At 33.7% G+C, this 18,318-nt stretch overlaps 1 protein-coding gene across 2 annotated transcripts in view; it reads left to right on the forward strand.

Annotated features, from left to right (window-relative positions):
• The window catches only part of EML5 (echinoderm microtubule associated protein like 5), a 100,457-nt gene that overhangs the window by 21,995 nt on the left and 60,144 nt on the right, over positions 1 to 18,318 (forward strand). For both annotated transcript variants that reach the window (XM_004681636.2, XM_012724536.1), the window contains exons 3-10: positions 1,900 to 1,998; positions 2,956 to 3,024; positions 4,443 to 4,628; positions 5,958 to 6,093; positions 7,437 to 7,638; positions 13,027 to 13,164; positions 13,849 to 14,105; positions 15,177 to 15,389. In XM_004681636.2, the coding sequence (XP_004681693.1) occupies positions 1,900 to 1,998; positions 2,956 to 3,024; positions 4,443 to 4,628; positions 5,958 to 6,093; positions 7,437 to 7,638; positions 13,027 to 13,164; positions 13,849 to 14,105; positions 15,177 to 15,389 (1,300 nt within the window). The remainder of the gene's footprint in view (positions 1 to 1,899; positions 1,999 to 2,955; positions 3,025 to 4,442; positions 4,629 to 5,957; positions 6,094 to 7,436; positions 7,639 to 13,026; positions 13,165 to 13,848; positions 14,106 to 15,176; positions 15,390 to 18,318) is intronic.

Here is an 18,318-nt window from a genome sequence, read left to right on the forward strand (position 1 = left end):
TATATTATTAAAGATATATTTATTTATGCATACAGAACTGGGGTACAGGCTAGAGGTGCAGGGACGGTGAGAGGATACACTGGAGAGCAGAGTGGAGAGCAGAACAGGCCCACTGACAAGTGAAGTACACTGCTGAGGGGAGCAGTGGGGCGGGTCAGGAGAGGTCTGCTGTGCCATGTGGGACCCATCTTTGGCTGAGATCAACCTTGTGAAGTGGCTGCTTCTAGTGTCATGCTGTGCTTTAACCCATTGCCCCACCAGGGAGGCCCAATTTCTTTATATTGTTTACATTGATCTTCATATACGGGATGATAAAGCATGTATTATAAATTTGCATTTTTAGGGATGTGTAGTTCAGTCTTTTGTGCGGTGGACTAGAAACTGGCTCTAGGTGAGCCTGGGGCTGTCTTTCAAGGTCCACAGTTCTTCATTTCCTATATGGATATCTGGAAACTTTAGCTTCACATATTTTGTGTAGTCTCCTAGTTGCTTATAGTAGGAGGGCAATTTCAGACCCAAATATTACTTCTTGGCTAGATATACATCCAACATGTTTCTTGACCTCTCTGCTACTTTGCATCTCTTTTCAAGTGTTTTTTCATCCCCATTAATTTCTTAATTACTTCTATTTAACCGTTAGTATCATTTATTTTTTATTTCTAGGTCTGTGTGCTTTTCCAGATATACTTGAATACCTTTTATAGTCTCCTATTTTTTGATAAATTTTATTTTTCTGTTCAGATTAAGCTTGAAAATTTCAGAGTCTGATATTTTTGCTGTACAGTTCTCAGTCATGGCTGTTGGGTGGGGGGGCAGTCTATGTTCAATTTTATTTATTGGTTTTTAAAGATTTATTTATGGATACAGAACTGGGGTATAGGCCAGAGGTACAGGGGCGGTGAGAGGATTCACCAGAGACAGAGTGGGGAGCAGAACAAGCTGATCTAATGAAATACACTGCTGAGAGGAACAGTGGGCGAGTCAGGAAAGGCCACACCATGCCCGTCAGCTCCCTGGCTGGGGATCAAACTTGTGCTGCAGTGACTGCAAAGAGCTTCATAGTGCTGCGCTTCAACCCCTTATACCACCAGGGAGGGCTATGTTCAATTTTATTGTTTCAACTACCTGTATTTCTTTGAAAGATGAATTGACATTTCAGTTCTCCATATATATGTTAGCCTAAGGTATCTTGTTGAAGGTGCTTGAAGACTGTACCCCTTAGAACCACACTGAATGAAATTTCCCACTTGACACAGTAATGATTAATGTGGATTTAGGCCCTACAGCTTTGTGGGGACGTTTTGTCTGTCTTCATGCATTGCCACCCCATCTGTAAAAAGTGACTGCTTCTCGTTTTCCATAGTCTGAGAGATTCACTGCTTGAGTCAGAAGTCTACACTACAGATCCCTACCATGGATAGGAATGTTTATCTCTTATTCTTGTTCAGCCTATAGAACAAAAATCAGGCATACCAGGTTTTAGCTAATGCAGTGAATATGGCACTCTTTCGCTCTCCAGGATTCCCAGTAGGAATCACTTTGTTTTGTTATCAGGTTTCTTAATTCCTTGACAGTTCAGCAGTGCATCTAAAAAGAAGTTTTTACATTTTATCTAGCATTTTTAGTTTTTCTTGAGAGAGAAATTTTGGGTAGTTTGTCAATCCTGCTATTAGAAATGAAAATCTTTTGTTTTTTAATGTGAAAAACGGTACATATTTGCAAATACTAACCAGATGCAATGCATCCACTCTTTATGAGGACTGTAAATATACATGTGCAGACATACACAGTTTGATGTATATAAAATCCATGAGTAGAATTTGTTCGCCATTGGTAATTTGGTTTCTCTTTGATTTGTTTGCCCTTTTATTCCCTCCTGGACTTCTTGGACATAACCAGCGCTTGGTTTCAGTTGGCCTTGATTCAAAGAATGCAGTTTGTGTTTGGGATTGGAAAAGGGGCAAAATGTTATCTATGGCTCCTGGTCACACCGATAGAGTAAGCATTCTCCTTTGGGGTTTCTAATGGATGCTGGGTGGGCAAGTCAAGAGTTTTTATCTTTCTGTGTTTTGTTATTAACAGATAATTCATATGCAGGTAATTTAATCTTGAACTGTAAATACTTTTAAAATTTCAGAATGCCTGTGTATTATATATGTATATTGACAAACATGATATAATATATGTAGCATTAGTGCAAAAGTTGTAGTCCTGTTTTTGCTTCAGAAAAAATGATGAGTTTTAAGTTACTCAAACCTCAGTTTTAAAATTGAATGGTTCATGCCTATGGTCTGTTTAGTTTAGTTTGCCTCTTAAATTTGTTATCTATGTCATAATTAAGGTGAAAGTGATACTCCATATGTAAATTTCAAATCATTTACTAGTATTAATTTTTTTTTACATTTTTACTTCAAAAAAATTTTACCATAAATTCTTAAAAATGGCTTGTGTGTGTGTGTGTGTGTGTGCACATGCGTGAAAGAGAGAGAATGTTTGTGTATGTACTGAAATCCTCATCCAAACTAGTATGGGAGATATTTTGGGGACAATCTATAAAAGTTGCATAGAAAATTTTCTGTATAATTACTTTTGAAAAATAAATTTTTCCAGCAGATTCTGAAAGGAATTTGCTACATACTCACAGAACCTAGGTAATTATTAACAGTATTAGGCATATATTACTAATACTGTTGTGTATTTTGACTTATTATATTAATGTATTTCATACATTAGTAGTTTGGATTTAATAAATAGAATGAATGTGAAAATGATAAAAATAGTTTTTATTATTTACATAGCTTATTTCTCATCAGATTTGAAATTATTCTGATTATTATTTACTGAAGGGTTATGATAGGTTAAGTTTTGGGCTGTCGATCTTTTATACAGGGTTCTTAAATGATTCCTTTGATTCTCAAAATAAGTATTTTAACTATGAATCTGATTTGTTTACAGATATTTGATATTTCTTGGGATATGTACCAGCCAAACAAACTTGTCAGCTGTGGTGTAAAACATATCAAGGTACTCACAGGGTCTTGTTTTATAATAGTCATGTTTACTCATTCTCTGCTGCTAAGTACCTGTTTCACTCTTACAGGTTAGCGTAGTTTTGGGATTCTGTATTTACTTTAAAAAACTTCAGTGTTTTTAATGTTCTTATCTACAGGCTAACAAATATTTATCAAGTAGTTGGTGTTTGTGAGGCACTGTAAAGGAGATAGATATGAGGAGGGACTTAAAAAACCATTCTCCACACAAGAATTCATAATCTAGTGAAGTGGATTTTACTGTGTTCATCAGAAACTTAAGGAAAACATATTTTTAAAATAACCGAAGTTGGGCCTCCCTTGTGGTACAGGGCTGAAGTCTCACCACTATCATGTTATTGCCAGCCACAGTGACATGAGTTCAATCCCTGGTAACCTACGTGGTGCAGCAGACCACTCCTGTCTTGCCTGTTGCTCACCTCAGCAGTATATTTCAGTGGATCTGTTACAGGGCAGTGAGGGGGCACCCCTGAACCCCCAAACCTGCCCTCTCTAAATGGGTTCTGCCATCCACTACATCAAGACAAAGCATGTAAGACCTTTAATGGAAAAGAACTTTAATACAATTATTGTGCGATACAGAAAAGACAAAGAATATAGTTTCTAAATCAGACACCCAAAGTTACCCATCCGCTTGTTGGTAAAAGCCTACCCAAAAGGGGTTGGCCCAGAATAAGGCCTGAAAGCCCATCACAGTCTAAAGCACCTTCCGGCGGGGCCCATAGAAAAGGGTCAGAAATGGCAAGGCAAGTTTGGGAGGAAAGGAACAAAGTCAAAATCAAGATAAACGCTGCCATAGTCAAACCTCCTCATAGGTCTCTCACCCACATCTGTTTCAACCAGTCCAGGGCCAAGAAACAAGAGCCACTTCTTCACATGTCTCGCTGCGCCATATGCCTCTCTCAGGTCTCCTTCTGGCTCTCTATCCTTCCTCCTTTCTCCTCAGTCTCCTCTCCAGATTCTTCTCCTTTCCACTCAGCTCCACCTTCCTTTGGGTGGGGCAGGGAACCTGGAGACCCCCTTTTCCTGGGGACCACTCTGTTACAGACCCAACTTCTCTGCTCCCCTCTGTCTCTGGTGAATGCTACCACCACCCACACCTCTGGCCTACACCCCAGTTCTTGTATACATAAGTAAATAAATCTTAAAAAAAAAAACAACTAGGTCAGCCCCCCTCTTATCTTACATTTAAGGATTGAAACCATGACTTCTATAACATACCTATTGGCAATACTAGAATGAGGAAATGAACACTGAAAGCTATAGTATCACAAGGGAATTTCTTAAATAACTTATCATCTGCTGCTTTTAATACAGTATCAGAGTATTGGAAATGTTTCACTTTCTTTATAAGCATTGTTTGGTAATTTAATTGTATCATGTACCTTTTAGTTCTGGAGTTTATGTGGAAATGCTCTGACTCCAAAACGAGGTGTTTTTGGTAAGACTGGTGACCTTCAGACAATATTGTGCCTGGCCTGTGCAAAGGATGAATTAACATATTCTGGTGCACTCAATGGGGACATATATGTTTGGAAAGGAATCAATCTCATACGAACAATACAGGGAGCCCATACTGTAAGTATATTTAAATATTTTAAATGTGTTTACATATGAACTACTTAACCTGCTTGCTTTCAGACAAAAGTTTATGTTCAAAAGATTCGAGTCGGTTCAACTTCTTGAAAAATGCTATTCTAACTGAATTTGTTTTCCATATTTCAGTGAAGAAACATACTTAGACATGGTCATTTATTAAATCAGTAAATTAATATCTTGCTTAAACTATTGCTTTTGTTTGGTACCTTTTTCAAAGTTGTGTTGAAAAAAATACTAAACTTAGCCTAAAAGTATTGTAGATGAACCCATTAGAGAGCTTGTGGCTAATTTACCAGTGAGAAATTTGAGGATGTTTATAGAAAAAAAGAAAGGTTTATGAATTTTTAATGCCATTGATTCATTATTGGAAAAAGATTTAATATTTGTGCCTCACAAGATTTTCATAAAAATAAGTTATCAAATCAGAAAAAAAAAAGCTGTTAAAACCAAGTGTCTTTCGATTTGTACGTTTAGCATTTGGGAGGCTGGGGAGGGTGGTAAGCTGGAGAGCACAGAGCTGCCACGTGGTGGGCAGCAAGAGCCCAGGCATCCTGAGGGTGCTAAAGCATGGCGTGGAGACTACAGACTAGAAATACCAGCCTCTTCCCATTTGTAAAAACTCACACTGTACCATTAGTCTGTAAAAACACCAGTTTCATCAGAACAGAATGTGACTACTATTGCAAATTTTACTTGTCTCCGGGGTGAAATAGTTGACTTCTTATTTTACTTATGCTTGCTGTCTGGTTTTGAAATTAATATATTCATTAACTATTTTCATTTTCTATAATTGACTTTGCCTGTCCTTTACTTGTTTTCCTGTCACTGGATTTCCTTTATTCACATATATATTAGAGATATTAATCTTCACAGTCATGCACATTACAGTCTGTTTGACTTTGCTTATGATCATATAAAAGGTCTTTTTAAAATTTTTTCTTTATAGCTTTTGCCATGCATTATAAGAGTTCGCCATGCATTATAAGAGTTCTCAAAGCACAAACGTGCTTAAATGTTCTTCCGATGTTCAAATGTGTTTTACTGATTTTTCTACATTTAGAAATTAGTATAGTTGATTTTTACACTTTGGTATAAGATTTAACTTTTTCTTTTGTTATGCCCATACCATTAGTATCACTTGATGATATGTTAATTCATTTATTTACTTAGGTTTATTTCTAATTTTTTTTGTTTTATTACATATTTGTTTATTCATATGTCATCTCAACATATTTTAAAGTGGGTTTCTACCTACACATAGTAGACTGCTCTAAAAAGTATATTTTGTTAAATTTTATTCTTCTCTAGGCAGGAATCTTTAGCATGAATGCATGTGAAGAAGGCTTTGCTACTGGTGGCAGAGATGGCTGTATTCGTCTTTGGGATTTAACTTTTAAACCAATTACTGTGATTGATCTCAGGGAAACAGACCAGGGATACAAAGGTAATAACAAAAGATGGGTGTCATTAATAGGCAAAACTCTAGCTGTATCAAGGATTGTCTGTTTCTTTCAGTAAACATAAATCTATGTTCTGTAAATGTAAATGAGACATATTTCCTACATACTGTAGTATTTAATTGAAATCTTCTTGAAAGGAGAAATTTTATGTAAAGATAGTGTAAGTTTACTGATTTGACAAAGACTCATACCTCTAATGCTTATTATAGTGGTGTCTACAAAGAAATATTTTTGATAACCTTGGACTTTGAAGATATTTTACTATTAGAATGCTAAGTAACTACTTAGCAAATAAACCACTGAAAGCAAAGATTGAGGGTTGAGGGGATTTTTGTTTAGGATGACTTAAGCCCATATAGGTGTTTCTCATTCATCTTAATTTGTCATCAATCAAGAAATTATTTTTTTTTGGAGGGGGTTTAGAAAATGGATGTGTTAAGACAGAATCTTTCACTATAAAAATACACATTATTATTCACTGGTGTGGCATTATATGAGTAGAACTGGAAGCTTTGTGGGTTTATGTTTAAACCATGTTTTAATGTAACACATTGGGCTACATAATTAACCTCATCTGTAAAGTAAGGCGCAAATGAGAATAACTATCACATAGAATTAAAATGAATTAATATGTGTAAAATGGTTGAGTCTGGCACATAATAATCATCAAGTAAATGTTAACTGTTACAGTACTTTCATTTATATTTGCTGGATATTACTGTATTTTAAAATTTACAAAATAATTTACTTTTTCTTATTTCATCCTGACAGTCACCTTGTACGATAACAATATCTTTATGTGGTCTTGTATGTATTCATTAACTATTTTAATTTTCTATAATTGACTTTTCCTGTCCTTTACTCATTTTACTGTTACTTATGAGACAACATAGATGAGAAAAACAGTAGCTTTTCTGAGGTCACAACAAGGATGTGGAGTACACAGAAAAAGCAGACACTTGTTAATGATTTTATGAGCAGTCTGAAGTGTTTACAGTTCAAGTAAACACTTGAAAAGTCAGATTGCAAGAGAAAAGTAATTCTATTAAGGATAATTACTTTGTTGATTGATGCAGACCACTAGTATTATAAGACTTTGGCTGATGAAGTGGTCAGATTATGATGAGAGTTGTTTAATAAGGAAGAAGAGTGTATATCTTAAAGGATAGGAAGATACTAGGTATATGCAGAGAGAGAAATATCATTCCACATAGAAAACAACACAAAGGCTCGCAGATATATTTTATATAAAAGGTACAGACATTATTGATTTAGGAAGATTGACATGTTATAGAAATGATATTAAAGACAATTCACTTTTGACTAGGTTTGTCTGTGAGGAGTGTTTGTTGGCGTGGTGACCACATTCTAGTTGGAACACAGGACAGTGAAATTTTTGAAATCGTGGTGCATGAAAGACATAAACCTTTCCTAATCATGCAAGGACATTGTGAAGGTGAACTTTGGGCACTTGCCGTCCATCCTACTAAACCCTTGGCGGTGACAGGAAGTGATGACCGCTCAGTCAGGTAAGCAGATCATAAAGTAGCTATGTAGGCTGAAGTTTGTCCTTAGATAAACATAAGAAAAACTTTTAAAACTTTCTTAGATTTAAATGTTATTAGGGTGTGGTATAACAAATGAACATAATTACTAAGTACTTAAGAGTTAATAGAACTAACTATTATAAGATTTGGGTTTTTCTCCTAAAAATGTAAACTGGAATTTGTACCATATCAGTATGTACAGTTACTGCCATCTTTTAAACAACTTTAAAATATTCTCCTGCTTGGGTACATTGTAATTTAGCAACGAATTTGTTCTTAGTGGGAGTTTAGCTGCTTCTAGTTTTGTGCTATTATAAATGCCGTTTTACAATGATTATCCTTACATCTATGCCATTTTTGTACATGTGTAAATACTCAAATCTCCCATAATAAGTTCTCTCTGTTTAAAGGATTTATGCATTTTTAATTTTGATAAATAATACCTTATACTACTGGTGATGAAAATTTACCTAACAGTAAGACATAATAATATTTGTTTTTTTGCCAGACTTATTATTACCTAGAATTTGAAAAATGGTATCATTTGTGTTGAAAACATCTCTCATATTGAGGGCTGTTGAGTATGTTTTGATACATTTAGAAAATTACTGTGTTCCCTTTTCTATGCCTTTTCTCTACCCTATTTAAAATCTAATATCAGAAATTCATCAATTTATGGTTTAACAAGCCCCAAGTTTCAATGATGTACACCAAAGTTTGACAACTGCCGGTCAGTGGTAGGAGTTGAGATATTTTTACCACTTTATCTTCCCCCCCCCCCACCACCACCATTTTCATCTGTATATATTTCCATTTGTATCTCAAAGGGTAACTCTAGACCTCACCAAATTTATCACACACCATTCCTTTCACTTCTTAGAATTAGGATCAGTTAAGGTCCATATACTGTAGTTGTTTACTTATGTTTTAAATCTTTTGTTCTATAACTTATTTTCTTTCTTTTTTTTCCCTTTTTACATTTATTTCTTAAATAAACTGAATATTTGCTCTCTAGACTGTCCCACATTCTGGATTTGGCTAGTTGCAAACTCAGAATTTGTTCATTCTCTCCTGTATCTTGTAAGTTGATGAGTAGATCTAGAGATTTGATGAGATATGGTTACGAATTTTGTATTCTGTATATGTACAACTGTTTGTTAGTATGTGATGCAGTCTTTTTTTTTTCTTATTAGCAGATGTTAATGGTAATTTTCTAGATCAGAACTTTTTGGTGTTTTTTTATGGTTGCTTTCTGAGATTTTTTAGACACTTTCCTTCTTAATTGCATTCCCCTCCCCCATCCATAAAACGTTACCACAAAACTTGTATATCTGTTTTTGACCATGTCCCTTTAGAGAGTCACACACCACTTTAATATTTCTTTCCCTAAGAACTATTTATATTAATTGCTCTGGGACTGCATTGCCCTGTCTCAGACCTGTTATTTTAGTAAGAGTTTCAGATGGTGAGTATTCTGACTTAATCAGTAATCATTCTGTTGTTAACTACCATATTTCTTTCTGTAAATATTTCTTATAGAGAATGTCTTCTCATAAAGTCTTGGGTTACCCTAGGTTCAATTTGCATAGGAAATTGCATAGAGTCCCTAATTGTTTCCCATTTAGTAGTTTTAAAAATAAATAGCTAATTCCCTAGAATCCTTTCCATAATCAGTCACATTTCTTACTGTTTTTTTTCTATAGGGTTGTAGAGCTTTTATTTTTAATAGCTCTCTCTATATATTGTGGGTATCAACTGTAATATAAGTTAAAAATGACTTTTATCAGTTTGTAACTTGCTTTTTTACTTTGCATAGGTTGTTTATTCTCATGCAACAGTTTGTTGCTTATTTTGTGTAACTGAATTTATCAGTATTTTCTGTTAGAACATCTGAGTTTCTATCATAAAATCTTCCCCAAACTTAAAAAGTTTTCCAATGTATTCTTTTATTCAGTAGTTTTATTTTGTGTGTGTTTAATTCCTAGCTTGTAAAATTTCATGTAAGAAGTGAGGTGGGATGCACTTAATTCTTTTAGATTGCTGCTGATTTTTCAGGTGGTATATTAATCATTCATGCCATTGTTGTGCTGCTGCTTTGTGGTCTCCTTCTGCACTCAGAAGGAAAACTTGCTCTGTGAACTAGACTTCACCCGTGTGCTTCACTAGGAACCAGTTTGCAGTTGTTTATTTTAGGAAATCCTCTGTTACTCAGACTGTAGAGCTGTCAAAAACAGGGCATCTGGTCCTTTAACAAATCACTACTCAGACTTCTGTTCTATCACTGGTTGGCAAGTTACTTATCTGGGAAGAACTCTTTTGAAAACAACTAAAAATGCTGGTGAAAATGTAAATCACCTTAGAAATGTTCAAAGGTCAGGATAGTAAGAAATTTTTCATCAAATTGTCATATAAATTGCGCATTTAAGAGCACAAGTTGGTCAAAGCCATTTTGCCCGCAGACCCATTTTCCTCCTGTGAATAAACTTGACCTTTGCTTGTTTGACGTTTGCTGGTGCACAGGGCAGAAGTCTAGACCCAGGGCCTACCCAAAGAAAGAGTAGTGCAGCATACCCTGCTCCAACTATAGATAGGCTCAGAAAAACTATCCCCTGCAAACTGGAGTGGAAATAGCTATCTTTCAAGTTTTGAAAGCTATTGTTTCAAGTTTTGATAGCACAGGCATTGCTTAGAGATTTATGTTGTTAATCAAACAGCATTAATTGTCCAAATAACTTTACCACACTAAGTTTCACACGTAAGTGTTGCTTTTGCCTTATAATTTTAGATTGAGTTTTTTAAGAAGAGTATCAGATCTGCAGCTAAAGCTTACTTCCAAAGTTGTAGTGTTTAATTGTAGCGATTAAGAGCAATTTGAGTTCAGAAAAATTTGTCTTGACTCGGCAATTAAAATCTCATAATAAAACTTTGCCACTCTAAAGTCATCAAACTACATATGTAAGGGCAAGTCAGGATTCTCTGCTTCTTTTCCTGACAAAAACTCAAAGAACTGACAGTGGTTAAATCTACAAAAGCAAATGTGTTCACTATTAGTACTATTGACTCAAAAACCCAGGATTCATTTTTTTTTTGCAAAATATTTGCTAAAGAAGAAATGAATGAATAACCATAGACTTTAAATACCTTGTGTTTTCACAAGATTTGTAAATTCATCTTTCTTTCAACCATCTGATTCCAACGTTATATTATATTGGGTTAGTGTTTTCTCATTGCCTTCGTAAATAACTGTAGCCTGTAGTTTCATAGGCACCATTCATAGACACTCATCTTTCCATCACAGCAAACTTGGCGCTGACGCCTCAAGTAAACAAAAACTGAGTAGTGTTGGTAACAGTTCATTGAGATTCAAGAAATACCACTCAAAATTATTCGCCTTGTTTTTTATTAAATGTTGATGTTGTTCCTAAAACCTCAAACATATTGAACATGTGTTCTCACTGAAAAGCTAATAATAGCCCTAACCAAACTTATTTTCTCTGGACACATTTCTTTAACTGTGTAGTCCAAAATGATTTAGTTAACCTATTACCAATATACAGCTTTCCTTTCTTGGCTAACAGAGGAGCTGCTAAGAAGCTTTTGTTGAAAGCATATTTTAATTTGTAAAGAAATTCTGCTGTGAAAGAGGTATTTTAACTTTTCTAATTTTTCTGACCATAGCTCACAAGTTAAAAATGTTTCAAGGGACTGTAGGTATATTTATGGGTACTATACATGAGTGAAGAAATCAATTATTGCACAAAAATAAACAACAATGTAGAAAAATTTAAAAATAAAAAATAATAGATTTGTATTCTTTGGATAGCTATAGTACCATTAAATTAACTGTCTAATTCAATGACAACATAATCCACTGAGCCTTAAAAAATGTAACATTCACAGTTCACTTTTCTCTTTTTTTTGACATTATGTATTGAAAAAAATTTCACTGTATGAAAATATGTAGCATTCAAAATTTTGCCAAGTTTCACTGTTACTACAGCTTGTAGTGTTCCAAAGACGTGAAAAGCGATGTGAGTCTCACACACGCTCTGATTTGCAACTGCCCAAATCTGCCTCTGTGAAAGCATATTCATATGTAGACATAGACAATATGAAAAGAAACAAGTGTGGCTGTGTTCCCATACAACTTGATTTATGGACCTTGAAATTTAAATTTCATATATTTTTTTCTAAGTATTGATCTTTTCAATAATTAAAAAGTAGAAAAAGCTTGTAATTGTATAAAAATAGGCGGTAGGCCCAGGCTGTTATTTGTTGACCCCTATGGGAGAACATAAACTCTTCAATAAATCTCTGTTTGATGTAAAACACAGTTTTCCTTTGAAATCAGGAAGATGACACCTGTTTTCACCATTATATTGCATTATAGAAGTTTTTGTCAGTGTATTAAGGCTCATACACACACACACATATACACACACATATTTAGATAGAAATTTTATATATCTTTAGAGCTATATTAATATTTAGAGAGGGATAGTTAGATACACATACATCTAAATATATGTAAATATAAGGTGTAATATTATATTTGTGTAGGGATATATAAAAATATTTGCATTGGAAAGGAAGACACAACCGTCATTTGCAGGTATTGTGCTTATATATAGAAAATCAAAAGAAAAACAGAATTGTTGTAATTACAATAAATTTAGCAAATTTTCTTGGACATAATAAATCAGTTTTATCTAAAACAACACAATTTTTTATAATATTGTTATTAAAAAAGTTTTAAAAGTCTATTTATTTTTGCTTATCTATTTCTAATTCCTGAGATAGATTCCAGTTCACTAAGTTATATCCTTTGTTTTTGTCCTGTATTTAAACTTTCACTTAAGTACTGTTTCGGAGATAGCCCACATGTTTTGTTATGAAACAGTTTTGGTACAACTTACTTCAAATATTGACTATTTTTTTATGATTTTGTCTTTGTCCTTTAGGTTATTTGGAAGTACAATTCATAATTTTAAAACAATGGGTATTATCTACTTGTATCTACTTTACTACTTACCTGTTGTAGATGTCTAATATAAGATTGAATTTATATATTCTTGAACGATATATGTATGATAAATAAGATATATATATCATCTACCTATGAAATAAATGCATGTTTTAAAAATAAAAGTTTCAACTTCATTTTAAGACCAATGAAGCATGAACTATATTCTAATTTCATAGATAATAATTACTTGCCACAAGGATACAGTTAATATATCCGGAACAGTTTTACTTAAATTACTGTTATTTTAATGAAATATTCTTTATCCATAGTATATCACTTTTTAAATGTGTATCGTTTTCAAGCAAACATAGTTAACTGTTTTTTACTTTCATTAAATGTCACAGGATATGGAGCCTAATAGATCATGCACTAATAGCAAGGTGTAATATGGAAGAGCCAATTCGCTGTGCAGCTGTAAATGTAGATGGAATCCACCTTGCGCTGGGAATGAAGGATGGTTCATTCACTGTGCTTAGAGTGAGGTATGGCTTTAGGGTAGAAATAGAAGTGAATCAGTTTTTGTTCCGTGAGATGGAATATGTAATACTCGTTTTTACCTAATTCCTTTTGATCTTTTCATTCTTAATATATATATTTAGATATTAATTTCAAGAACTATATATATGTTTATAAAAAATCATTTTGTTTGATTATTAACCCCAAAACTTTCACTTTGGGAACATGATTAGTGGATTAATACTAAAATTTTGAGCTATAAATTTGGGTTCTAACTTCAATTCCTTAGTCTTCAATTAATTAGTCTTTAATAATGGCTTCTGTCATGGAAATTGGGAGGACTTCCCAGGCTTTTAACAGTTGTGATGAATGGTTTGTGGTTGTTCTTTGCAACCTTATGTTTTTGGGGGGAAATACCAGCATCCCTGGGTAATTAGAAATTTTTAAAGTTGGGCCCTGCCTGGTGGCACAGTGGGTTTAAGTGCAGCACTACAGTGCTAGCTGCAGCTGCTTCAACATGAGTTCGATCCCTCCTGTCTCGCCCATTGCTCCCCTCAGCAGTGTACTTTGTCAGTCTGGCTGTTCAGCTCCCCACTCTGTCTATGGTGAATCCTCTCACTGGGCCCTGCACCTCTGGCCTGTACCCCAATTCTGTATGCATAAGTAAATGAATATTTTTTCATCTATTCTCATTTTTTTTTTCTGTTTAGAGATATGACGGAAGTTGTACATATTAAAGATAGGAAGGAAGCAATTCATGAGTTAAAATATTCACCAGATGGAACCTACCTTGCCGTTGGATGTAATGACAGCTCAGTTGATATTTATGGAGTTGCTCAGCGTTATAAAAAAATGGGGGAATGTGTTGGATCACTTAGTTTCATCACTCATCTGGACTGGTCCTCAGATAGTAGATATTTACAAACAAATGATGGACATGGTAAAAGACTTTTTTATAGGATGCCAGGTAAATATTTCTAATAAATTATATAATGTATGGATTTTTAGTGCCTTTGAAATATGTTCAGACTTCACAGGAAACAGTCTAAGTTAAATTTGAGTGTAGAAAAATCAAAAACTCTCAGCTAATGTTTTGAGCATTGTGATCTTTTTCTATAAGGCTGCACTAATATATTGAGAATCTATTGGTTCCTATTAAAACTGCTGCCTTTGGAGAATGTAAAGCAGAACTATTTCATGTTGAATTTTGTTCCATGTGAGTAGCATGTGTGGTTAAAGCTAAAGTATATTAGAAGTGAAAATGCTTTTTAATTAACAATATATAATTAAAGTGTGACCCTAAGTTGCTGGGTTTTGTTTTTTTTTTTTTTTCCCCAGTGGTTACCTCAAATACACTTTGCAAACTACATTGAAATACACATTTGAAATACACACTTGAAACTACATTGGAAGAACAAACATCTCATCAAAGATTTAAAACAGTAATAAAAACAGAATCATCAAAATAATATCTCCAGCCCTTTATTTAGTATGATGCTTACAGAATTAGTCACTATTTTCTAAGAACTTATTTAATAAGACTAATGACATAATTAAATTAGTGCCTGTTTCCAGAAGTTTTTCATTAAAATTCTATATATAATAAAAATTCACTCAGAACCTCTTATGTAATGTGAAAAGGACTACTCCCCAATCATTCTTCCTTCCCGGTCCTTTCCACTTCTTCCTCTCCTCAACTTCTTAGATTTCTTCTTGTATACCCAATTTGGAATTTACTTTTCTTATAACTTACCATATTATAACTAACCTGTATCTTAAGTTTAATAGGGCTCAGTTAACTTCACATCATACTCAAATATGTATCTCTGAATAATTTTGGTAGTAGCTTTTTTTTTCAATTCCATGCATTTAACTTTCTTTGCTCTTTATCATACTCATTTACCTTACCATGTATTCCCCTTTAACTGGGGTGAGCAGATACTTAAATTTTGGAGTCTCTGTGCTACCAGTATAATTTATGCTTAAGTTAAAATCGAATGAAATAGCTTCTTAAATTAAGACTGTAATTTATTTTTAGGAGGAAAAGAAGTAACAAATAAAGAAGAAATAAAATGTGTTCATTGGGCTTCATGGACATGTGTTTCAGGCCTTGAAGTAAATGGAATCTTGCCCAAGTATTCAGATATCAGTGATATAAATTCAGTTGATGGAAACTATATTGGCCAAGTTTTAGTTACAGCTGATGACTATGGAATTGTAAAGTTATTCCGATATCCTTGTTTAAGAAAAGGTATCTTTCCTTTCCATGTATTATTAAACAGCCTGTCTCTTAACAAAAGATTTTAAGGGTTTGCAGAAAATTAGTCTTGACATAAATAAGAGTTTATATATTTTTTAAATGTAAATACTTATTACAAAGGGTTTCATGAGAATGTACAGAATTTACTGATTTTTGTTAATTCAAAACTTGTGTTACATTTGTTTTGATCATGAAGCTTTTATGAGAAAGTGATTTTTAAGTTCATATATTATGAATTTGAGCTAATACCTTTCTTTTTTTTAAAGTCATTATTTCTCCACTCCCAGAGTTTCTTCATATAGTCTGCTTTTTTTATGATTTCTTATTTCTACTCATTTAATTGTTGAACAGACATCCTTCAGGAAACATGTTTCTTATGTCTTTTTCTAAACAGACATAGCTAATGTGCAAGTTCAGCACACCGTTTGGAAATGTTGATTTGTTGGTTGACTTTCATGTATGAGAGCATGTGGTTTTGCTTATATTTTTAACATATTCTTTCGACATTTGTTTATTTCTGTAATAGTGGTGTGTAAGAAAACTAAGGGATCTTATCATTGATCATTTTCTACATATTTTATATATAACCTTAGATCTCTTTTAAAAAGTAGTTATAGTAGGCCCTCCTCGGTGGTGCAGTGGGTTAGGACACAACACTGCAAACTAGCCGCAGCTGCTTCAGTGCAAATTCGATCCCCAGCCCAGGAGGTGACCCGCATGGTGTGGCAGACCCCTCCTGGCCTGCCTACTGCTCCCCTCAGCAGTGTACTTCATTGATTTGCCTGTTCTGCTTCCCACTCTGTCTCTAGTGAATCCTCTCACCACCACTACACCTATGTCTTGTGTCCCAGTTCTGTAGTTATATTAGTAATTTTTTCATAATCCTGGGGATAAGTAAATGCTTGGTTCCATAAATTAAGTAGACTTATAACAAGTTCATAGTTATTAAAGTAATTACTTAAATAGAAGTACCATGTTAAAACTAGGTAAAGAAAATGGCAGTTAATACCATCAAAATTGAATATGAATTTCTGGAACCCACAAATAAAAGAGAACGAGGCATAAGATAATTTTCATTGTATCTTAAAAAGCATACTTACTATTCAGGGGAAGCAAAGTTATTCTGACATTTAATTTTCAAGGAATTCTCTTCTGTGTTATAGAATCTTACATAAAGTACATTTGAGTGTGTATTTTAGATGATCAGCGCCTATAGCAGACACATTGTTACATAAACATTAAAATGCAATTTTAATAAAAGGTAACTATGGGAGTAGCTGAAATAGCTGGATTCAAAATATGAACAGATTCATAGAACAATATAGTTTACCAAGGCTAAACCAGGAAGACACAGAAGTTGAATAAGCCAATTACAATTATGGAAGTTGAACTAGTAATAAAATCTGTCCCAAAATAATGTCCAGGGCCATGACTATCCAAATGAATTCTATCAAACCTTTATGGAAGAATTTACAGCATCTTGCTCGAATTATTTCTAAAATGCCAAGAACAGGGAATGCTCCCTAATACATTTTAATGCCACCATTGCCTTAATAGCAAAAACAGAGAGCACAAGAAAACTACAAACCAATATCCCTAAAGAATATTGTGCAAAATCTTGAACAAAAAAAGTGTGTTACAAGGATTATACACTATGATGAAGTGGGATTTATTCCAAAGATGCAAGGATGGTTTAGTAAGATAGCTCAATCAATTGAAAAGTGTGTTACAAGGATTATACACTATGATGAAGTGGGATTTATTCCAAAGATGCAAGGATGGTTTAATAAGATAGCTCAATCGATTTAATATTTTACATCAACAAAAGAAAAACACTGTGTGATATCAATAATACAGGAAAGCCATTTGATAAAATTCAGTACCTCTTCATTATTTAAATCTCAAAAGAAGGAGGGAATGGAAGGCAACTACCTCGGTGTCATGAAGACCACGTACCACAAATCTAGCAAATATAATACTAGTTAATGGTGAAAAACCAAAAGCTTTCCTTTAAGATCACAAACAAGACAAAGATGCCCACTGTTTTACTATTTCTGTTTAACTGGCATTAGAGATTTTAGCTAAAACTATCAGGCAACAAGTAATAAAAGGAATTCATGTTGGAAAGAAACTGAAATTATGACTATTTCTAGACAGTATGATATATTATCTTTGGAAAACACAAATGATTTTTGCCAAAAGAACAATTTCAAGCAATATATGAATACAACAAAGTGGCAGGTTACAAAATCAACTTAACAAAAATTGATTGCATTTTCCTATGTAAGTGAGAAGAAAAAATTAATAGTTCATTCACAATTGCTTCAAAAAGAATAGGAATTCACCTAACCAAGAAAGGGAAGAACTTATACAATGATAACTACAAGATGTTACTGAAATTTAACAAAATATATTAAAACTTATGCTCAACCATAAACGTGGCAGCATATTAAAACTTATGCTCAACCAGGCTTATGGAGATAAATTTACAGAGAATGTTTAAACCTAGTACCACAAAAATAGTTCTTGTCATCACATTTTTTTTTAATTAACTGCGGACTTAAGTAATTTCTTTACCAAAAAGAAATCTGGCACATAGCACCTTGACCAAATGATGCAACTTAACAGTATTAATGATAGAACTGACTGTTCCCTTGGAATGATATATATGAAATGGTAGATCATCTGTGTCCAAAGCACCTCACCTGAATCTAATCTTGAAAAAAAAAAATCAAACAAATGAAATAGGACATTATACAAAAACATGTAGATTTTTCAAAATGACTATAAAGGACATTGTTGGGACAATGGGCATATTTGATTTTGATAAAGATGGTATATTATGTTGACTTTTTTGGGTATATTGAACTAACCTTGTATTCTTAGATAAATCCCACTTGCTTGTGTTATGTAATCCTTT

This window comes from Condylura cristata, unplaced genomic scaffold (genome assembly GCF_000260355.1).
Source record: "Condylura cristata isolate star-nosed mole 26May11 unplaced genomic scaffold, ConCri1.0 scaffold00013, whole genome shotgun sequence".
Classification (NCBI taxonomy): domain Eukaryota; kingdom Metazoa; phylum Chordata; class Mammalia; order Eulipotyphla; family Talpidae; genus Condylura; species Condylura cristata.